We start from the raw sequence: 24,531 nt of genomic DNA, 5'->3' as shown, positions 1-24,531 counted from the left end.
AAGTGCTTTAAAGGAGTCTCAGATTCTACTCTTAAAGCAACAAGAAAGGAAAGAAGAGAAATGCTCGATGAGGTGATCTCTCAGGCCCCTTTCCAGGCTGGCTTGCATGGATTCCGTAGTAAGGACAAACGTGTCCCTGTGAAGTAAAGACAATGGTTTGTGGAGTCAGAGTTCTGGATGTGGTTACCAACTTGGCCACGTGGCTTTGAGCATGTCATTGAACCCTACAGAAACTTAACTTCCTTGCCTGAACAATAACCACAATAATACTTAATTCAGAAGGTTACTGTGAATATTCAATGAGATAAAGTAGGTGACAGAGACTACTCCATTGCCTAGCACATAGTAGGTGTTTAATAAATCTTAGATTTTCTCCATTCTTCTTGCATATGGTATGATTTCCTAAGTGGTTCTCAAAACTTAATATGCAAAAGCATCGTGAAGGGAGCTTACTAACATTCAGATACCTGGATTTTCTAGGTTTTTGACTTAGTAAATGAATGGTGGCACCAGCGATTCATGCTTTTAATAACCTCTGCTGATGATGCCTGCTTAGACACCCTATAAACCCCACTTTCAGAAATTCTGCATTTCTCAGTACTGATAAGGGACAAATGCCCTATTATAACTATAATCACATTTTGTAATGACTGACAATATGCTTCTTTTTTGGTCCCAAGTAGAAATATATAGCTAATGTTGATTACATGATTTTTAAATGTGTCACTATAATTTTTTAATAGGCACTTTGTCATCTTTTAAGATGTTTCATTTATCCCTGTACTTTGTCGTCCTAACCATCTCTGCCCTGCCAGAGGAATCTGGGTGCTCTCCCTCTGAGCCCCACATCGCCCTGCATACCCTCTGTTTTCGACAACACTCTTCATATTTCATAATAATTTCTTATTTCATTATCTGTCTTCTCCACTGCACTGATTTCATAAATAGCAGCCACAGTCTATTACCAGAAATATCATTTCAATTACTCCTTCTTCCCTACTTTCCAGGGGAAAACCTCAGGGAATGAGAGTAACAGTAACCTCCGCTAACATTTATGGAGTGCTAGACTTCACAGACAATCTCATGTGCATTCTCACCCAATCCTCTCAACACATTATGAGGCAGCTGTTATTGTTATCATACCCATTCTACAGATGAGGGAAATAGTGGCAGGTACCCCCAAAGTCCCAGATTCAAAATGGCATGTTGGCTATAATATGATGGAGGTAGGCAGCAACACAATAGGTGCTCTACTTCCAGTGTCAGCACATTTTTCTGAAAGGGCCAGGTGGTAACTATTTCCGGCGTGGGGGCCACACAATCTCTGTGGCCAGGGCTCAACTCAACAGCATGAAAACATCCATAGATGGTACATGAATGAATGGATGTGGCTAGGTTCCAGTAAAACCTTATTTATGGATGTTGAAATTTGAATTTCATCTAATTTTCAAGTGCCAAGAAATAATATTTTTATTTTGATTTAAAAAAATGATTTAAAAGTGTAAAAAGCCACTCTTAGCTCACAGGTAAGTTGCGGGCCAGAATTGGCCCACAGGACATAGTTTGCCAGCTCCCTTTTTTCTTTGTTGCTTGTTATCCTTGTTTTCTCCTTTTGTTTTGAGACTTATGCCCACGTATAACTTTGCAACAGTTTCTTAATCAAGACATTGATTCTTTATTTTAACTTTAATTTTTATTTCCAGTTTCTACAGGAAAGCGAAGCCCAAAGAAAAGAAGATTTACCTTCAGGTCCAGACATCAGAAGTACAGACACCTGAGAGAGACACTTCCCAGGGGGCTGAGGGGCAGAGATGAAGACGGAGTTTTTCATGTTCAGAAGCCCTTACTTTTCTATGCTCTTCCTTGTTCTTGCCCCAAATTAATATCAATCCTGAAGAACACCAAAAGTACTTTTTATTATTTTATTTTATATTTTATTTTATTTTATTTTATTTTATTTTTTTATTTTATATTTTATTTTATTTTATTTTATTTTATTTTATTTTATTTTTTTATTTTATATTTTATTTTATTTTATTTTATTTTATTTTATTTTATTTTATTTTTATTTTATTTTATTTTATTTTATTTTATTTTATTTTATTTTATTTTATTTTATTTTATTTTATTTTATTTTATTTTATTTTATTTTATTTTATTTTATTTTATTTTATTTTATTTTATTTTATTTTATTTTATTTTATTTTATTTTATTTTATTTTATTTTATTTTATTTTATTTTATTTTATTTTATTTTATTTTATTTTATTTTATTTTATTTTATTTTATATTTTATTTTTTTGTCTTAAGCCCCTAAAGCCCTGATTATCTTTCTAATGGGAGCTGTTGATGGTTACCAGGTACTTAATTATTAAAGTGATTTGAAGATGCAATAGAATTTAAACATTGCTATAAAAGAGGCCCTGTAACTGGTTTCTTAGAATAGTATTGATTTATTCACTCTCTGAAAGAAAATGTCTTTGTGTTTGTAGGTATCTATGTTGGCAAAAGCATTTCAACATGCAGATTTCTTGGAGGGCACTCGGTTTTTAAATATGGCGGCTATTCAAGCAAACTACACCTTAATTACGTGTACATATGTGTGACAGAATAAAATATGATCCTCATTCGAAGGTCAGAAGTATTATGACCTTTTTAGGAAAGAAGTTTCCGCCACCTATGTTCCAGCAATATTTTATTGTTTTCAACCTTGGTTTTGGTTCTCGTTGGTGATTCTAGAAGGTGAACTCATATGCCAACTATGAAATTTCACAGTAAATATATCCAAAAGAGTTCAGTTTACTACAAGTTATATAGCAAGTGTGATTTCCTTCCTGGAGTATACGAAAAGCTTTATTTTAAAATTTATTTCCCCATGAGACAAACTCCAGAGAAACATAACAGCCAGTCTTCAGAGTACATTGAGGAAAAAAATCCTAATGCCAGTTGGAGGTATGATGAGAGACAATTGGTTGTATTATAAACACTTCTGGCCTGATTGGCTAAGCTAAGTGATGGCCTCAGAGAATTGAGATCACGGTATTCGGTCCTGAGCAGCATTTGGTTTTCCTTTAGAATGGACATGGGCTACTTGGAAACCTGAAGTTTTGCCCTTGCCAAAAAAAAAAAAAAAAAAAAAAAAAGCACACCTGTCTTCCTAATTCTATTTTATTAAAACCCATCTGGATGCATGGAGGGAAACTTGTTCTTCTTCAGCTTCTCCAAAGCAAAGGCCTTCTTTGTATCTTCTGAATATAATGATTATACTCTTTACATACGAAAAACAGGCATACCTGTTTTATCCCGTTTCACAGACATTGCTTTTTTCACACATTGAAGGTTTATTGCCACCCTGCATTGAGCGTCTATTGGCGCCATTTTCTCTAGAGTTTCAGATGATGGTGAGTTGTTTTTAGCACAAAGCATTTTTGAAATTCAGGTATGGACATTGTCTTTTTAGACATATGCTATTGCACACTTAATAGACTATCGTATAGTGTAAGCATAAATTTTATATCCACTGGGAAACCCAAAAATTCATGTGAATCGCTTCATGCGATACTTGCTTTATTGCAGTAGTCTGGAACTGAACCCGCAATACCTCCAAGGTCTGCCTCTATGTAAATGGCAGGCTTTTAATCAGTTTTTTCAAGTGTCTCTAATCCTTCTGAGAATCCTTTGGCCAAACTTCTGAGGAAGGCTTTAAACAAACAGGGGTCATCATAAAAAACAAGAACAAATCATCTGACTTTCTTTCTGCTCTCTAGACGTGTCTGAACAAAGTAGATGTGCGCTGTTCTTGTTGGAGGCAGCGCAGCCAGGACTCACTTACAAAGACGACGGACTGGATCTCAGTGCGGTTGGTCTGAACAGTGAAGACGTGCGTGTGTCTGTGCTCTCCGAAGGAGGACGGTTAGTCCTGGGGACGAGTTCTAAAGTATAACTAGGGTATTCGAATATTGTTCAATGTGTCACCTGGTAATGTTGGCCACCCTGCCCCTCTTGCCTTCCTCACTGTGGCTATAGTGGGGCCATTGTCAATCCAGATAGAGTGGTGGGTGAGGGGTGGAGGGCAATGTCAGACAGAGTGAAGACAGAAATCAGTTGGTCACAGGGACAGATGGCATTAAACACTTGGGAAGCCTGGGAGGTGACACAGGCATCAGGAAACAAGGTCCTGCAGTGGCAATGCTGTCAGTCCTACTCTCTCAGCAAACGTGCTGAGTGCCTGCTGTATGCCTCAGTCATCTTGGGCTCTCAGAAAAACCTGGAAACAGCTACAGGGTGTGCAGTGAATAATGCTGACGTAGAATTCACAGTAGCAATGGAGTGTTTGTGAGGTCATTCAGGTCGAACTGTTAGATGTGGAGGAGCAGGAGGCCTAATCTTAGATGCAGATGGAGGGGTTTGAGTATCTTGAAAACCATCCCCCGTCCTGCCCCAAGCATTTCTTTCTATGCCTAGAAGGCAACCTTTAGAGATTTCTTGCTGTGGGCCTTGAGAGCCAATCACTGAGATAGAAAGAGAAGTAAAAGCCAAGCAAGCGATGGGGTGGGGGCCGCGTCAGGTAGGAGCAGAGGGGACTGGAGGTCCAGAGACAGTGCCTGCAGAGGGACAGGCATGGAGGCAGGGAAGGGTGTGGTTATTTCCAGCCTGGTGGCCTAGGACACCATGTGGTCTTGGAGAGGCAGCGTCATGTCACTGGAAGAGCCCAGAGTCTGGTATGAGCTGGGTGTAGTGTCCACGCCTCCTTCATCATCTATTGATCTTATCGCCTGAAGCAAGTTCCTCAACTTTCTGAGCCTCTGTGTCCTCCTCACCCCCACCTCCAAGTGGGTTGGAAGGATGCTGAAACAATACAGAAAGCTGTAAGCACCACCTGGGCAGAGGTGCATTCAGTCTGAGTGGCTGTTGGGGCGCTATCCCAGCCTCCCTGCCACGTGGTCCATGCGTCTGGAGTGTACAGGGGATCCAGTGATCTCCAGCTGGAGAAAGGACTGAGCATCCAACCAGCTCACTCCCTGCACATGGTTGCTAAGAGCAACGTGTCCTATTGTCCACCCCACCCCTGCCTCCTCCCTGCAGGTGAAGGTTGAGTGTCGGATGTTTTGAGATGTCACTGGAGCAAATCAGAGACTTAATGAAAAAGATATCTGACAGAAGGTCCTTTATGAGACACACTCAGTACGCACTGATTTGGTCACCGCAACACCGTTTTGAAGCAGACTTTATTATCTCCATTTCAATATTGTGGGGGTAATTTTCGTGACGGTAAATGACTTTGTGTTGACAGGCTTGGGGCTGGGCCTTGAATTTAGACCTTCTGGGCCGGATCACAGGGCAGATGACAAGCTTGGACACTGAGCAGGAAGGATGAAGAATGCAGGGAACCTGTAAGTGGCATGGTCTCTTACAGTTGAGTGTCTCTGTTTTGGTGACTTCCATTCCGGGCATTTCTGATTACCCACCTGTCCCTTGCCCTAGGCCTGTGAGTTGAGCAGAAGGACAGAGGGAAATCCTAAATGCACTGTGGGCAGTGTTCACAGATCTGTTCCCAGAGCCATGGCACATCCTGGCAGCCTGTTCTTACTGTTGACTCTATTCTTCAGCACGTATGGGTGGCATTTATCCCCCTTCAGGTTCCTGTCCGAGTAGTTATGTATTTTATCTTTTTATCTCACCTGTGAAAATCACAGGCACCTTTAAGCTACATATACCTCAAAGCTGGTTTATGGAGGTGCTGGATTAATCTCAACTTCTCATTGTGGGGTGCCTCTGCTTGCTTGGACTAATCTTATTGTTTGGTTAAAAGAGCTATGAGACTCTGGTTGCCTGGGAGTTTTGAGAAATGGAAGGTTGTAACTGTAAAAATAATAATAGCTCAGATTTACTCAGAACTTGCTATGTACCAGGTGCTATTCTAAGCATTTTATATGATACTGTCTCATTAAATTCTCACCACACCTCCATATACTGAAGAGTGCCTAATTGTAAAGAAAAGAAACCTGAGTCACAGAGGGGTTCTGCTTTGCCCAAGGTCACCAGGTAGTGAGTGGAAGGACCTGGGGTGTCTCTCCAAAATCCATGTCTTTAACTGAGATGCTGTACTCTACCCACTGAGGTCCAGGAAATAGTAGCCGTATGTGTTAACACAACGCCAAAAGCAGTAAAATCATCCTTCTGTAGAGAAGACTGAAAGCTTTTCTCAGTTGCTCTGAGCAGGAAATTTTCAGGGGACTGCCCTTTGGTGACCCTGTGAGACACATTCTCCCCAGAACGGCAAAAATTAAGCACCTATCAGCAACCAGAGTTCTGGAGACTTCTCCACAATTATTCAGAAATTGTACCTTTCCTGACGCCTTCCTCTTGATTTTTAAAATTTTAAAACATCAAGAAACAAAAAAGGTGAAAATCACTTCAAAACTCACCACTTACAAGAACTGTGTAAGGAGAATTAGTTGGTCACTCCCCCACCCACTCACCCACAGCACCCAGTGTCACCCCCAGGGGGCACTGCTGACAGTGGGCTGAGTTCACATCCTGTCTCTTCATGGATGGAGCTACAGATGTGAATATTTGGCAGGATGGCATTCTGAAGCACTGAGAATGTATATTTTCCCCTCATTTTCCCTTTGAACCCCGACTCTGGCTGCTACGTGAACAGCAACCTTTGTCCCAAGCTGAGCTGTCACAGCATAGCCAGAAAACACAGGTTCTTGGCACCTCAGTTGTCAGCTAGGTATGGCAGACATTCAGAACAGGAGAAAAGGGCCTTTTGCTTCTCTCAACAGAGGGTACAAAATTGCCCCGGGCTGGGCAGACAGTGCAAGAATCGCAGAGGAAAGTTAGGGGCTGGTCTTTGAGAAAGGGCCCTGGGCTCCTCATGGCCTCCCAAGGGGCTCTGTTAGTCTGGGTTAAATTTGCCTGTGAGTAACGGAAATCTCCAAAAGATCAGGAGTTTAAACTGGATAAAAGTTTATTTCTTTCTCGTATTCAAGAAGTTCAAGGATGCCCGCCCAGAGCTAGTGGGGTGGCACAGAGAAGGGCCCAGGGGCCGCTGTCTCATTGCTCTGCTGGGCAGGGCTTTCCTCGCCAGGTCCCACATGGCTGTTGGCACTCACCCATCATATGCACCCACATTGCAGGGGACCGGGGGTAGGGGAGCAGCAATGAGTGCAGCCTTCCTTTAAGGACGTTTCCTGGAAGCTGTACATGGCTCCGTATCTAGAGAGAACAGGAAGTGGGTGGGGTGGACCCTATATAAAATTGGAGTTCCATTACTGGAGAAGTAGATGAGAGTGGATATTAGGGGTCAACCAGCTGTCTGTGCACTGGTTGGTGGGATGGCTGACCCTCCAAAACAAATTTGAGGGTCCGGAAGTAGAGGGGACCTGCAGTGTTGCTCTAGTGGCCATGACACCCCTAGGAGGGTTGTCCAACCACCGTGGCCTGGGAGGGTTGAGTATAAATAAGTGAATGGGTTCCTGAGAGACAGGCCTGAGGCAGCTTCGGAGATTCTTTTTGCTGTGGGTGTGTGGAGCAGCGAATCGCTTCCCCATGAGGTGGGAGTAGCCCAGTGTGGCATAGGGCTGTCATGGCTGGGATGAAGGTTGCCATCAGCAGCTGGTGTGTGGAGTGTGCGTCTGGGACCCCAAACACGCAGAGGGTACTCATAAACCACCCTCTGCAAGGTACTGTCCAGCCCGATGGTCTAACTGTTCAGAGTGTTTGGTTTTTATCTGCTCTGGTATCATGGTCATTAGTATTAGCAATACAATCTAGAATTGTTCTTCTTTATAAAATAGCTCTTTAAATGTTTGGTGGTTGACCTGTGGGAGGCAAGGCTTTGGTGGCCTAATCTTAGTCTCGGTCCAAATTTGAACTTTTGGCCGAGAGTCTTGAAAGTATTTATAGTTTCACTCAGGGGCTGAGGCGGCCTCTGATATTGCTCTGCCTGCTACCAGAGCCCACAGGACCTTCTCATGTGCTCTGCAGCACCCAGATTTTAGTCTCTCATACAGAATTTGCTAAAACAAAGTTAAGATTTTAAGAAAGGTTGCTATGGCTAGGGACCTAGGAACAATACAAATTCAAAATTGCAAAAGTATGAGGAAGTGTTTTTGCCAAAGAGCAAGAACTGCCAGAGATGTCAAAGATAGTGTTAAAAAAGCATATATATATATATATATATATATATATATATATATATATATATATATATATATATATATATAAAAGATAGTGTTAAAACGACAAAAAGGCCAAAAAATGGAGGGTTCACAATAGCCAAGCTGAGATCATTTCAGCATCGTTAAAACAGCAATTAGAGTCAATTGGAATATGTTCAAACTATAAAAAGTCCATGATAATGCTCAAAAGGAACAAATAATAGGAATTGTGCCAAGGAAAAAGCACACATGAGTTTCTAATATAGTTTACAAGATGTTCTGTTAATTGTTCAACACAACTAATGTGAGTTCTCTACTCAAGGTTAGATTAACACCAAAGTTAACAGTCAGAGAGAAGAAACAGATGCAGAGAGGGACTAAAGCATGTTTAAAGTATATAATGTTTATGGTTTGATCATTTATTTTATTTTTGTGCGTGTGTTCCTTAGCTATTATTTCATAATCACAGACTTAACTCTGCAGCCCAGCTAAACTTGGCGGGGGACAGGGAAAACACGGAACCCAGTGAAGTGCAGCGAAAGCACAAAGATTATGAGGCGTTCTGAGGACATGGGGGTGAGGGGTGCTCTCCCCACTGCAGAAGGAGTGATCTGGTGGTTAAGGTAAAACATCGCATTTATCAGAGTTGTCCACAGTCAGCAGTGGTGATCTTCTTGTTCGTCTTGCCATTCCTGGACCAAAAACATTCCATGGCTGCCATAAGCCCTCTTTCATCTTGCCGAAGACCACATGCTTGCCATCCAACCACTCAGCCTTGGCAGTGCAGATGAAAAACTGGGAACCGTTTGTGTTGGGCCCAGCATTTGCCATGGACAAGATGCCAGGACCCATATGCCTCAGGATGAAATTCTCATCATCAAACTTCTCCCCATAGATAGATTTGTCTCCTGTGCTGGTATGGCGTGTGGAATCACCACCCTGGCACCTAAATCCCAGAATGAGTCTGTGAAAGCAGAAATCTTTACAACCAAATTCTTTCTCCTCAGTGCTCAGAGCATGGAAATTTTCTGCTGTCTTTGGAACTTTGTCTGCAAACAGCTCGAAGGAGACGTGGCCCAAGGGCTTTCTGTCTACAGCAGTGTCAAATAACACGGTGGCATTGACCATGGCTGGTGTGGGCGGCTCCAGGGTGGTGGCGTCTGGAAGGCCTATGGTTTGATCATTTAAAATTAAAATACGTTGGCCATCCAGGTTTACAGGGATCTAGAAATCACAGCCAAATCTTTCAGGTATTCAATGCAAGTTGAAGACTATAGGTTAGGAATAGACAATGCAGACTTGTTTGACCCATGTGGACAGAGACGACCTGTGTAGGGCAGAGGGCTGGCAGACAGAGGGGGGCGAGGAAGCCCATGAGTGTTGCCCCAAATATGACTCAAAATGCAAACATGTAGCTGCTGCCAAGGGCCCAATGCCCAAAAAACCATGAAGTTGTGCCTTGGACAGAAATAGTCACAGAATTGTTTGTCCTCTTGAAAGATGAAAACATGAAAAACAAAATGGTATCTCAAAATGATACAACTTCTTAATTCATACTGAAAAATTGGAAATTGTGAGACAGTTTCTTCCTACCTCATCTATTACACCCCTAACAGTATTTATGATCAAACTTTCAAATGGCACTGGAAATCCCAATCTAGAACAATGAAAAACTCTGACATTCTTACAGGCACAGGCTCTCCCCACTTCCTCCTGCCACTGTGGACAGCCCTGTGGCTGGCGTCGCAGGGGGAAAAACAAGGTGAAGAACCTACTACCCAAATCGAAGGCATGGAGAAATGTTGTCTGGGGATCTGGGAAATACAACTTAAAACCCACTGTCATGTGGAATTTGGAGGTTCTATAAGATTTTTCCTTTTCTAGTCTGGTCCCTGTGGACCAGCTCTCCCTCACGTGTGGCTATTGTTCAAAGCTGGAGACACAACTCAATGTGCCTGGACCAGACCATTGGTGTTCCAGGGCCCAAAACAAAAGCTGCTCTCTTGGGACGAGAAAGACGGACTTTCAGGACGCATGAGACTACCCCCCACCGCCTCAAAGGCTCATGTGAAGTCTTATACTAGGCAGGCTTTGTTCTAAAGGACAGTTGTGCAATAGTAGACCACCCCTATCTGTGGGAAAGGGCTGGGTAATTCCAACTTTTGGTACAGAAATCCTTGTTAATTTAGTTAAAATAGCATATTTTCTGCCAGTGCCTCTGTGAGAGCCCCTGCATAGAAGGATGTGGAGACACTAATGATGTGTTAAAGGAAAACGGCACCCTTGCTAATGACAAAAAGTCAACATCAAGGACATACAGTAAATGAATTGATGACCCATCTGAGACTAATAAATGGCCGTCTCCTGATGGGGCCAGTGAAAAATGCTCTTGCCTGGGTATTGTGGAATCATTACAGGATTAATCATCATTGTCAGGCTGCACAACCAGACTCTCCCTCCTCCCACCCCCATACTTTTATCTTGGGTAAATAAAGGCCAAAATCAAGGGATACTATGCCGCAAGATATCTCATACCTGCTTCCATCCATTGATCAATCCATCAATCCAAACATCCACCGTTAATTCATTTAGCAGTCATCAATCGACCATGTGTTGTGTGCCAGACACAGGGTTAGGTACTAGAGATCCAGTTAGAGAAGAAGATGGGCAAGATCTCTTGCTCGTATAGAACTTAAATTCTGGTTGGGGGATATAGACTAACAACAAATAAATGACTGAAGTAATTTCAGAAGGAAATAAAGTCACCCAGGCTGATGGGACACAAAGATTTGAATGGATACCCCCCCACACTGGGGCTAATTTCAGTTAACTAATTGAGTAATAATTTGCCTTTTTTTTTCAAGTAGAGAATATGAATACATTTATACCACAGTTACTGAATGGGCATATAATTCTTTTTTATCTATTGATTAATAATACATGTAACTTCTTTTATTTGATGTTCTTTTCTGAGGGACCTTTCTGGCTTCTGGTTGCAACACCCTTCCCCAATCTATTTAGGGAGAGAGTGTTGTCTTCCTTTAAGGCTCTGTTCTTGTTCAGTAAGATTTATTGACATTAAACCCCAGGGAGACTGTGAGTGAATTTCTTTATCAAGCTTGTGCCTTCTTAACTTTCAATTGCTGGAGTGGAATCCTCCCCAAATTTCCAAATGTCAACCCTATTCTATTTGTCTGCCTCCAATGGGAATGACAGCTCAGGGACCCACACCTGCTCAGTCTTATAACTTTCCAATCCCCATGCAGAAGGCTGAAAGCAATGCAAATGGTGTTAAGAAACTATTTGGGAATCACATTGAATCAGGAGAAAACAAGTGGGTGAAGTCCTTTGACCAATGTCAGACTCTCGTTGGCAGGACATTTGCATCTCATTGTGAGCAAATGAGCAAAGTCTGGCCAGAGATGGATGGCAAGTCCAAAAACTTGGAAGAGTGACCCACAGATTCTCTCTCTGTGTGTCTATAGTGGTGGCCTTTCTATGTAATAGCAAGAAATACTCTGCAGGAACCTGTCTCATCTACTAATTCTGGAGGGGAAAAAAATGTAGCTTTCATTTGTGAACAAGAAATGAGCAGAGAAAATATAATCAAACATTAAAAAGATTTAGGAGCTCAAGACAAAGGGACAAACTTGCGATAACATGGATCATGCTTCCTTTTAAAAGAGTTCCCCTGACTAAAAGGGAAAAAACTTAAGAAAATGTCTATTTCATGTTCTCTCCAAGTTTCTAGAAGACAATGAAGTCATGAAAAAGGAAAACGTTTATTAATAGATATATTACTGTTAGTAAAAAAAGATCTGGAAAAGCAGAGGCAACAAAGAGTAGATTGACTATGTATTACAGAAAACAAAAGTGGTGAATTAGAAGATGAACCTGAGAGATTCTTCCAGAATTCAGAGAAAAGTGGCAAAGATGAAAATGATGAGTAAAAAGATGAAAGATGAGAAAATCAGACACAGGAGATGCAATGTGCATATGTCGAAGGGTAGTATTTGATATTTAACTTCCATTTGTTTTACCCTGGGCTTCAGGCATTGCCTGAGTCCCACAGAAAGCAGAGGAGGACTTGGGAATGGAATTGAGGAAGCTGGGAGCATGGGAAGAGGGAAGCGAGGCCGTGGGGGCAGAGACACATGAGGATGCATTATTTTGGTGATATTCAGAGATACTTGATCAAAACCCAAGACCTTTGAATTTAATCACACCAAAGTCACTCCTCAAGCATAGAGATACTTCTGAATACTTCCTAGAAGGGGAGAATGCCACCAACACCCTCCAGTTTGTATCAAATACATTCTGGTTGAATTATTTAAAGGTGGAAAATAAAACTATTTGAAATACTAGAAGATGATATAGGTCAATAGTTATATAATGTGGGTTTGGGCAAGATCTTCTAAACATAATACCAATAATAAACTGTAAAGAAAAACACATAGATTTGCCCACTTAAATTTTTTTTTTTTTAATTCTATATTTGTAAAGTACCAAATAAAAAAAACTAAAAGGCCAATGACCAATTCCAAGAAACAATTTGAGGATTACATGCCAGTCAAAGGGTTATTACCATTAATATATAAAAAAGGCTTTTATTTATTAATAAGGAAAAGTAGGATATCAAGGAATAAGGGCTAAGGACAAAAATAATTACTTCATAATAAAAAGAAAATTGCCAATAAACATGAAAACAAGTTCAACCTCATTATACTCAAAGAAATGCAGAAAAAATAGCCATAAGATAGTCTCTTTTAATCAACTTCTTTTGATCAACTTTGCAAAACCTTGTGTGAGAGTGGTGTGCATGTGTGCACTGGTGTGTGTGCGTGCACTGGTGTGTATGTGTGTGTGTGTGACAGAGAGAGAACTGTGTGTAGCAATGAGGATATGGAAAAGTGGTACTCTCTGGTAGTATGTTTGTGGAATTAATTTGTAACACATTTTGAAGAATAATTTGAAGAATATAACGAAAGTCTTACAATGTACATCACATAGCTAGTTAATGGAAAAATCTCTCTAACCCTCACACTATCTCTGCTTTAACTAATCCTCTCTACTGCCTCAGGAAATGACTGTGGTTGTAGACAAAGTACAGCAGTAAAGACAACTCAGGTTTCCCTCTCAGGACTTCCTAACTCTCTCTGACACAGTCTCACCTCTTTATCTTCTACTCTCTTACTCACCACAGCACAGTGATTTGCCTAGCTTGTTCCTTTTAAGAACCCTTTTTAGATTTCCGGTAAGATGGCGGATAGATAGGTAAATGCTGTGCTCACCTCTGCTCAGGGCCACATCAGTTACAACTAAACCACAGAACAGCCATCATTGAGACTCGCCTGAAGTCTAGCGGAACCAAAACTCTACAACTACTGACCTACAGAAGAAGCCACCTTGAGACCGGTAGGAAGGGCGGAGACGCGAAACAGGCTGGTTCTACATCCGTGTGTGACCATTAAAAATTGGGAGGGATATTTCAGCTGTGGAGGTTCCCCCATCCCAGGAGCAAGGGGTCCCAGCCCAGGGTTTCAGTGCTAGGGAAAAGAGTTCCCATAATTTCTGGCTGTGAAAACCAGCCGAGATTGTGGCTGAGTGAGACCCAGGGCAGCTGCAGTCCCAGGTGCTCCTCTTAACGAGACAGTGCATGGACTTACTCGCTCTGAGCTCCAGTGCTGGGGCAGCAGCTCAAAAGGTGCCAGGGACATATGGGGCAAAGCTGAATTATCTGGCTTCAGGGTGTGGGGTGGAGGGGCAGCTATCTCCTGGATGGAGGAGCTGGCAGAAGCCATTCTTTCTTTGTTGAGACCTCTCAACTCCTAGTGTGCAGACTCAGGCAGTTGCCATATCTGAGTCTCCATCAAACTAGCTATCACCTTTTGTCTGCCCCGCCCTAGTAATTCCCTGAGACCACGCCCAAGCAGGCACACCCAATCCCCTTCAAGTGGCTTTTTCATATAAACAGCCTGCCTTGGCTCATGCTGCAAACTTTCCTAAACTCTCTCAAAGGATCATGAAACCCAAACCAGCAGCATCTGGCTTCAGTGTGCCCCGTACCTCTGGCTGAGCAGCCCTGAGCCTGGCACTAGTGACAGCTGGCCTTGGTTTGTGGCTTGGCCTCTCAAGGCACCTCCAAGCACAGCACAAGTGACAACCATCTCTGGATTGTTTTGTGGCTCATGCCAGGTGGCCCTGGGCAGGGCACAGACTGCAGCTGAACTTGGCCTACAGCAGGTCCCATCCCAGGAGATCCCAGGACTGGCAGTCCCAGTGGCAGGCTTCAGATTGGGCCAGAGCATTACCCAGCCACGTCCAAGGACAACACACTCAAAGGGCAGACTGGGCAGGCACCGGAGCCCTGCTAAAGTAAATCCTGCTCTGTAGGGTCAGCCCCTCCACAACAGCTCCTCCACTGTAGTCACAGCCAGTCCTCACAACCTCTCAGCCTGAGGGTCAGTCACTCCCATTGATGCACAAACAGCAATCAAGTCTCGACTACAATAGGAGGCCACATACAACCCACACAAGTGACATGCCTGGAGCACCTGGTGTGGTGACCAGGGAGACTACACCACTGGGTCCCACAGGGCAACTTCTACATAAGTCCACTCTACTAAGACTGGGAGGCATAGCAGCCCTACATAGAAACAAAAACAGGGAGGCAGCCAAAATGGGGAGACAAAGAAACGTGTCCCAAATAAAAGAACATGATGAAGCTCCAGAAAAAGAACTAAACAAAATGGAGACAAGCAATCTACCAGACACAGAGTTCCAAACACAGGTTATAATAATGCCTAATGATCTCAGGGAGAACTTAACCAAGAGAAAGGAAACATGAAAATGGAGATAGAAAACATACAAAAGAACCAGTCAGAAATAAAGACTACAATAACTGAGATGAAGAATACATTAGAGGAAACCAAGAGTAGACTAGATGAAGCAGAAGATCGAATCAGCAATTTAGAAGCTAAGCTAGGAATAAAACACCCCATCAGGACAGCAAAAGGAAAAAGGAATCCCAAATGAGGAGAGTTTAAGGGACCTCTAGGACAACACCAAGCATACCAACATTCACATCATAGGAGTACCAGAAGGAGAAGAGAGAGCAAGGGATTAAAAACTTAAAAAAAAAAAAAATGACTGAAAACTTCGCTAACCTGGTGAAGGAAATAGACATACAAGCCCAGGAAGCGCAGAGAGTCCCAAACAAGATGAACCCAACCAAGCCCACACCAAGACGCATCATAATTAGAATTCCAAAGGTTAAAGACAAAAAGAATCTTAAAAGCAGTAAGAGAAAAGCAGTTGGTTACCTACGAGGGAGATCCCATAACTCTGTCAGCTGATTTCTCAACAGAAACTTTGCAGGCCAGAAGGGACTGGCACAAAATATTCAGCATGATAAAAAGCAAGGCCCTACAACCAAGATTACTCTACCCAGCAAAGCTATCACTTAGAATCCAAGGACAGATAAAGAGCTTCCCAGTCAAGAAAAAACTAAAGGAGTTCCTCACCACCGAACCAGTATTACAAGGAATGTTAGAGGAACTTATTTAAGACAAAAAGAAAAAAAAAAAAGAAAGAAATCAAATATATGAATAATAAAATGGCAATAACTACATATCTATCAATAATTACTTTCAATGGAAATGGATTAAATGTTCCAATCAAAAGATAGGGTGGCTGAATGGATAAGAAAACAAGACCTTTACATAGGCTGCCTACAAGAGACTTTAGATCAAAAGATATACATAGACTGCAAGTTAAAGGATGGGAAAAAGATATTTCATAAAAATGGAAATTTAAAAAAAAGGAAGCTTTGGTAGCAATACTTATACCAGACAAAATAGACTTTAAAACAAATGCTATAACAAGTGACAAAGAAGGACCCAGTAATCCCATTTCAGGGTATTTATCCCGAAGAAACCCAAACTCTACTTTGAGAGGACGTGTGCATCCATATGTTCATTGCAGCATTGTTTACAATGGCCCAGGTGGGGAGGCAGCCTGGGTGTCCATCAATGGAAGAATGGATAAGGAGGACGTGGTACATATATACAACGGAATATTGCTCAGCCATGGAAGGGAATGGGTTCTTGCCATCTGTGGTGGCCTGGGTGGACATGGAGGGTATGTGCTGAATGAAGTACCTTAGACAGTGAAAGACAGATGTAGTGTGATTTTGCTTATGTGTGGAGTCTAGAGAACAAGATAGACAAACAGATGGAACAGAAACAAACTCATACATACAGAGAACATCTTAATGGTGGCCAGAAGGAAGGTAGGTTGGGAATGGATGGAAAAGGGGAAGGGATTGGGAAGTACAGATTGGTTGTTGCAGAGTAGTCACAGGGATGTAGGGTATAGCATAAGGAATATGGTCAGTGATGTTGTAATAACTATGTGTGGTGTCAGATGGGTACTAGATTTATTGGGGTGATAGATGGGAGGGGGCTTGGGGGACAGGGTGAAAAAGGTGAAGGGATTAAGAAGTACAAGTTGGTGGTTGCAAGTGGTCCTGGGGATGTGAAGTGAAGCATGGGGAATATACTCAATAGTATAGCAATGGCTGCGGGTACTGCCAGGTGGGTGCTAGACTAGTCAGGGGCATCACGTCTTAGATTGTGTGGATGTCTAGCCACTGTACTGTATGCCAGAAATTAATGTAACATAATGTTGAATGTCAACTATAAATGAAAAATTAAAAAGGGAAGGGGAAATATGAATGCAAGATTCAAATTTCCAGTTATAAGACAAGTAAGTCACGGGGTTGTCATGTACAGCATGGGGAATATAGTCAGTAATATTGTGACAGCAGGTACGGTGTCAGATGGTTGCTGGATTTATCATGGTGATCACTTCTTTAGGTACATAAATATTGAATAACTGTTGTGTACAACTGAAACTAATATAATGTATGTTAGCTATATTTTAGTAAAAATGTTAAAAAAAAGAGAACCCAGTTTAATTGGTTTGATGGGGCTCCATTTCATTAGGGACACTTGGCCTTTATCAATCCCTCCTTCTCTGGGATGTCTCGGAAAGAATCTCTCCCCCAGCTGAAACTGGCCAAGTCCCCAGGGCCAAATTTAAAGGCAGGGAGGAGGAATCTCTTCTTGTGAGTTTCCCTTTGTTCTCCCATTAAGTTCATTACTCCCCCTGCTGCACTTCCCAGGGAACAGCACTCTTTTGTCCCAAGAACAGAGAAACCATTATTTTAAGATGTTTCAGCTGAGATAATGATGTGTCAGTGTCAGACTTTGGGAGGTCATTTCCTACTTAGGAAAATTAAAAACAGCAGGCTTGGCTTTGGAGGAGTCCCCTGAAATCCTTAGGAGCTGGTTTCCTTTGAAGACCCAGGCCTGGACCCTTTCCTTGCCTCCCAACCTACCACGTCTAAAAGAAACAAGTGACCTAAGGTGTCGGCTGTGAGAAAGCATTTTTGTGCATTTTGTACTAACTCATGTTGATAAGGGCCCTTAGCAGAGAGCTTGTGGGAGTGGGTGGAGCATTGGGAATGTCTCCTGGTTAAGTCTGAGTTTAAGGATCCCAGCCGAGGACATGGGCCATGGTTCCATGGGGAATCCTTCTCAGGGTGGGAGCAGCCTCCCAGACCAGAGACACACAACATCTTAGTTATGTATGATTGTTGGTGCTGAGGCCAAATGGTTTTTGCACAAGGATCATTGTAAAACACATATTTACAAAACAAATACTATAAAATAAAATTAGAATGAATGTGTCTGTGGCTTCCCTGGGTATGCATAGGAAACTGAAGAAAAATTATGATCTATTTTTTTTTTTTAAAATAAAGGTCTCTGTCTTTTGTGGAGTGTGTTTCGTGATTTGTATCAGTGATTCTGTCCAAGGCTGGTGGGGTATTAGATGGAAAGGCCATCGCCTCAGTCATACATCTAGAAACTGGAACCCTTCTGTACTTTTGGTGCACTGTGGGAAACAGTATGGTGGGTCCTCAAAAACTTAAAAATAGAAGTAGCGTATGATTCAGCAATTCCACTTACGGGTATGTATCTAAGAGAATTGAAGGCAGTGTCTTGAAGAGATATTTGTACACCCATGTTCATAGCACCATCACCTGCGGCAGCCAAAAATGGAAGCAATGCAAGTGTCCAATGATTGATGAGTGGATAAACAAAATGTGGAATATACATACAATGGAATATTATTCAACCTTAAAAAGGAAGGAAATTCTGATATTTGTGGCAACATGGATGAACCTTGAGAACGTTATGTGAGTGAAATAAGCCAGTCACAGAAAGACAAACACTGTTATTCCACTTATATGAGGTATGTAGAGTAGTCAAATTCATTGAGACAGAAAGTTAATGGTGGTTGCCAGGAATTGGGGAATGGAGAGATGGGGAGTTAATGTCTAATGGGGACAGAGTTTCAGTTTGGGAAGATGAAAAATGTCTGGAGCTGGATGGTGGTGATAACTACACAACAATGTGAATCTACTTAATGCCGTCAAACTTACAAATGGTTAAGATGGTAAACATTATGGGTATTTTACCACAATTAAAATAAAATGTGTCCAGTAAATACATCACAGTGCCCAGGTGAGTTTTCTCCACACACGTCCAAGTAGTTTGAAGTAACAGATAGAGTTAGTTTATCCCCACACGTTTGACTGTGGTCACTGTGCGTTCATCCTGCAGATCTCAGCGAAAGTCCTCCTTGGCTCCCAGACTAAGTCAGGCCTTTCCTGTGACACTTCCTTCTCCTTCTGGGCTGATGTTTGTTAAGCACTCTACTGTCTCTGTCAGTCATTGAGTTGGATGAGTGTGTCCTAGTTATTACTTTAACCTGGCACTGTAACTCCTTGTTTAATGTTTTCTCTCCTTTGACATGAATTCCATGATCCAGAAGTAACATCTCCTTGCTCCATGGTGAATCTTTATGCCCAGTACAGAATTTGCATATAGAAGACAGTAAGTATTGGTCAAATAGACGCTACAGTGAATGTCTATTTTGCTTTTACCCGGTGGAATTTAACACTGTTTTTTCTTGTGCATTATGATTGGCAGAGACTTTTCAATAAGACCTCCAGACAACATTGAGCATAGCAGTTCTAGAACCAGGAGCTCTTAAAATTATTCACGGCAAATCCCATTTAGCCACTCTTGGTCTTGCTGGAACCCCCAACATACATGTCTCGTAGGTTCTGATGATTTTAAGCACTGGCCTTGCTGTGTTTCTTCTAGGTTTCCCAGGACCTGAATAAATAGGAAATGACCAGGAATGTCCTTCCAGATGCTTTGTGATAATATTCTTCTCCAAGAAGAGCAAAGGCTCAAACCTTGGATGGCATGGTCACCAAAGGTAGGTTGTCTTAATTTAGATTGATTCCCCTGAAGGTGCCACAGAGTCTGGGGTTCACCAAAGATCTGTGTGGCAAGCAGAATTTATGTTTCTCCCTGTGTGTTTCTTTCCCTCTGCTCTGGTAGCTGCTCCATCTGATCCTGTTCTGATGACAGCTTACTCTCAGAGCCACAGACTAGCCCTGCAATCCATCAGATATTTAAGGGAGTTTATTTTACAGTGGATTTAACCCCAGAATCAGCTGTCAGAAAATTTATTAGTTTAGTTAATCAAAATAAACCATTTAAAACTTTGTTGGCTATTGCTCGCTTTTTTATAGTTTCTGATGTTAGAAACTTCGTGACCTTCTGTTTAATCTCATTGACGTGGTTAAGTTGCAACATGTGCAAGTGGTACTTCCTTTCCATCCTATATATTAGAATTTTTTGTTTCTTAAAAGTATGTAAAAAAAAAGATATGTTATGCTAAGTCCTGTTTTCAAGTAATTATTACCAGATTATCATCATCATCTGGTTTGAATGATGGAAATATTCCATTTAATCCAACTGCTTTCCTATTTGTAAGGATTATTGGGTCAAGTGAATTAACATTGTTTTCTAACATGTCAAAAGAGTTTGACTCTTTAATCATCAAAGAAACTTCAAGTACACCCATGTGTTTCTTTTCAGATAAACAATTATTAAGTTACTTTACAATTGTAAAGTTTATTTGCTTTCATAGAATAGGAGCTTGTAAGATCTTTCCTTGGCTACTAACTGGTTTGATTAGTAATTAAATTGTATTTTATCTTGATTAGGAAAGTACATTTTGCTACTTGCTACAATTACTGGATCAAATATAGTCAAGAAAGACTCAGAATTATGTATAAATACAATTACATATAAGCTTCAAAGTGTAAAACCTGAAAAATAGTGCTTCAGGACTTTAAAACTCCAAGTGATAAATTACAGTGGAAAGATACATTTTGCAAATGGTAGAAATATTGAATTAAAAACCAAATCCTTTAAGTGTTTTATATGTTTCTGAGCATAAATAAATGATACACATGAAGACTTCCACTTCTGGCTATTTGGAATGGAGAATTAGAAAAACAAAAACAGAACAAAAAACAACAAATAAACCCAAAATAAGAAAAACAGAGATAAAGATAAGAGCAGAAAAATAATGAAATACAAAAGAGAGATTAAAAAATTTAGAGATGCATGTGTGTGTGTGTGTGTGTGTGTGTGTGTGTGTGTGTGTTGTGATAAACATTAAAAGCAAGGAAATGAGACAAAAATCTGGAATAGTTGTTACCTTTGGTGTGACGGGGATGGACCAGGAATGGATTAAGGAAGGAAATCTTTATTGGTGACTTATGTATCACATATGTGTTTTTATGTGCATCAAATATGCCTAAAAAATATTTTTAAAAATACATGCATTACAGAAAATTGGGGAAATGAAGAAGAAAAGTAGAAATTATCCCATTCTCAAATTTTTTCTCTCTTTTAATCATTTTGGATGAAACTTTCTAAAACATCTTATTTTTTACTTGCTTCCTAAAAGAGTCCCTTTTATGATTTCTAGTTATTTTGTGTACAAAAATCATTGTATGTGCTCTAAGATACTGATGACCTCGGGACTGGTAGAGCTGCCCTGGGGTATTTGCTCCTATATGAAAAGTCTCCAGGCTGCTCAGCATTTGGGTTTAGTTTCTAGTTTGTTTGTTTTCTGTTAGATTGTTATGGGATAATTCTCATTGCTACACTTTTCTTAAATTCCTTGTTTAACCTTTGGCCCCATAGCTAATCAGTCGTCATTTATTTTTCCTCCCTAAATCTCTCTCTCTCATCTCTCTTCTCACGGCCTCCAGCACTTGGCTGCTATGTGCCTCCTGCTGCCCGTGGGGTCTCTCCCAACTGTCTTTCCACAGCGTTGAGGCCACACACCCCTGGCTGCTCTCCCTGCCTTTCCAGCTCCTGCACCCAACCTCAACCACACCGGGTCCCGCTCCCCATCCCTGCTGCTGTCTCTGCATAGAAACACTTTCTCCTTTGTCCACCTGGCAAATCCTGCTGAGTCCTAGAATTGTAGCTAAGTGTCAGCAACCCAGCAAAACTTGTCCCCACTCAGCAAGCAGAACCCAGCTCTGACTTTGTGAGCCCAGGCACTTCCTGTTTGTTCCCAGGCACTTCCTGTTTCCACACTGAGCTGTCATTCCCAGGTTATATCCTCTATCCCCCTGTGATAACAAACCCCTTCTCCACCCTGTTGCCTAGTATAGTGCTGGATTATTGTTCGATAGCCAATAGTTACTGAATAGAGGAGGTCCTGCACAATTTGGACACCGGTTAGTGGAGTGGTTAGAGAGACAGCACACACACAATATAGTTCTAGTTACAGGACCATAGTTTGTTGTTCAAACAGTGGCCTCTCTAGGACGTGAGCTCCACGGACTCAGGGGCTAGGCTTTACTTCTGGTGCCCATGAGAGATGTTTTAGCAAATGTGCAAGCAAGATATGGATATGGGCTTTATCAGAATTTTTCCTATCAAGATCTAAAGACAATAAACATTTTAGTCATCAGCAGTAAAATACCAATGAGAAATACTGTCTATAAGAAACCCTTGGGATGTCTACATGGTGATGTCTGGATCTGGGAAGAGAGTTGTAGACTAGAATCATTGATTGACTTGGGAATCTTAGCCTGGGCCTGGTGTTGAGTCACTGCTTTTTAGGAGCCTTGGGGCACACAAGTGCTGAGTATGGAGACCACTGTTTCCCATAACACAGCCAGACTGGTTTCCAGGATTAATGTGCTCTGCCCCCACATATCACTCCTTAACAACGTCCTAAGATTCTGGGTTACAAAGCACTTGTCTTTTGATGAGGGGCCAGAAGGGAGGTTTCTTGGCATCAAAGGGCCCTGGATTAGCCAGGTGCATGGGGAGGGAAGAGAGACAGCCCAGGGACAAGACGACCTGGAGGGGCAGGCCTCCATTTTGCCAGGGCCAGTCCTGAGGAGGATGGTGTCCTTGTGCGCTCTATGCTTGAGGAAAAGCATTTATGGCTCAAGGTTTGTTATCTTCTAGGCCTGCCAGGGAAAACACAGCGTAAGGTGTTAAAAAACAAAATTCAACTGAGAACATTTGAAGATCTAATTGGCCTTATTTATGATTCATGAATTGGGCAGCCTCCCATCTAGGAAATAGAAAGGAACTCCAAGGAGCTGTATAAAATGGAAGGCTTTCATAGGCAGAAGGGAGCAAAAAAAGAAAGTTTCTACCAGAGTGGATTGGGAGGGTCGGGGTGGGGGCGGGGTGTTATCAGGCAGATGACCTCACTAGTGCTGACCAGGTGATTCCAGATTGATTGGTTAGCAGTCACATTCCTGGGAGGGGATGAAACTGCAATTAAGTCTTGGTTTGCTGATTTGGGGCTTAGCACAAGTTACTCCATTTTGGGCTTCTTTCTTTTTTTAACAGAGGGAACACTGATATGACACAAACCTGAAAATTAAAGTGGCTGGAGAGGTTGTGGACTAGTGCATCTTTTACTCCATATCTTCTGGCCTTGAATACATTGTTGCCAGAGATATTTAAACATAAACTTGAGCCTAAGACCCATTTGTCTGATGCCATCAAGTAGAGTCAGACTGTTTTGGAAAAGACGACTCTGCCAAGTCGCTTTTGATTCCAGGACTCGACGAGGGTCACGAGGGGCCCCAGCTTCAGAGTCCGTGTTAATCATGATCTCATGCTAAGATCGACAAAAAGGAAAGAGAGTTTTATTCTTGGTGGCAGGTCTGGGTGGTGTTTCCTACACATTGTCCTATTCACCAAGGCTGGTGTGAGGGAAATAAAGAAAAATTCTGTGTTTTCTTTATTTGTTTAAAATATCAGCATTGGGCTTAGGAAAAGCTCAGGACACCAGCCTCTACCTCACTCACAGGATTATCCCTCTGCAATGGTTACTTTTATGTGTCAACTGGAGGAGGCCCTGGGGTGCCCAGATTAACGGTACTCCTGCAGTGTCTGTGAGGGTATTTCTGGATGACATTAGCATTTGAATCAGTGGTCTCAGTAATGGAGACCGGCCTCCCCAATGTGGGTCAGCATTCAATCCACTTAAGGGCCTAAACAGAGCAGAAGGCAGAGGAAGGGAGGGCTGTGCCCTGCTTGCTGTCCTCCTGTCCTGCCTGCCTGTTGAGCGGGGACATCTGTCTTCTCCTCCTCTTGGGAGTTATCCCTTCAGCTCCCCTGGTTCTCAAGTGTTCAAACTCAGACCGAATGACACCACTGGCTTTCCTGGGTCTCCAGATTGCAGACAGCAGATTGTGGGACTTCTCAGCCTCCATATTCATGTAAGCCAAAATTTTCTCTTCTGTGTATTTATTTCCTAGTGGTTCTGTTTCTCTGGAGAACCCTAATGCACTGTCCTCCTGCAAAAAGCTGCTGATGGACCCTCAGCTCCTGCGAGGTGGCCACATTCTAGCGTACTCACCCATCTGCATCTGCTAGAGCGACAGGCTGCCCAAGAATCGGTTAGCTTTGTTTCCAAATCTGTTTTTTTTTCCTTCTCATTAGGACCATTATTGCGAGCTCTCAAATTCTCTGGCAATTGTTCAACTTGATATTGTAAAGCCGTAATTTTATTTTCTTCTTGTAATTTCTCCAGTGGAGTCAAAAGCTACCAACTTACCCCAGAACTTTTGTGGTCCCAATTCCCACTGTAGTGATCAAATTCAACCTTGGCCTCCAAAAGTCTTGCTTTGGATAGGCATGTCATTTCAGGTACTTGGAACATAATTTAAGTAACTGTTTTGCCACTCTGTTTACGGATAGATACTATCAGCACCCCACTTTTCCCTGACAATAATTCCGTCAATGCGTTAACCCCAGTCACATCATTTAACAAACCACACATTTCCTAACAAACCACATATTCCCATAGTTGGGCATTTATTTCCTGGGGGTTGTCTACTCATGGATATAACGAGAATATTAATCTGTGTTTAATCAGCAAAACA

General features: G+C 41.9%; 1 protein-coding gene and 1 pseudogene across 6 annotated transcripts in view; one reads left to right on the top strand and one right to left on the bottom strand.

The window, feature by feature from the left end:
* LOC109456767 (solute carrier family 22 member 1) overlaps window positions 1-19,767 on the top strand; it is a 47,226-nt gene extending 27,459 nt beyond the window's left edge. For 2 of the 6 annotated variants that reach the window (XM_074333779.2, XM_088795256.1), the window contains exons 11-12: window positions 1,704-1,749; window positions 2,493-2,644. In XM_074333779.2, coding sequence (XP_074189880.2) covers window positions 1,704-1,749; window positions 2,493-2,606 — 160 coding nt within the window. In that variant the 3' untranslated portion in view covers window positions 2,607-2,644. The other 4 variants (XR_012496811.2, XM_088795245.1, XM_088795236.1 and 1 more) reach the window with 4 other exon arrangements.
* On the bottom strand, window positions 8,250-9,296 carry LOC109457070 (peptidyl-prolyl cis-trans isomerase A pseudogene; annotated as a pseudogene).
* Window positions 19,768-24,531: the final 4,764 nt, after the last annotated feature.

This window comes from Rhinolophus sinicus, chromosome 2 (genome assembly GCF_057876585.1).
Source record: "Rhinolophus sinicus isolate RSI-liver-muscle chromosome 2, RSI-T2T, whole genome shotgun sequence".
NCBI lineage: Eukaryota > Metazoa > Chordata > Mammalia > Chiroptera > Rhinolophidae > Rhinolophus > Rhinolophus sinicus.
Note: the sequence above shows the minus strand (reverse complement) of the source record. Positions and strands in the feature narration are given on the sequence as shown.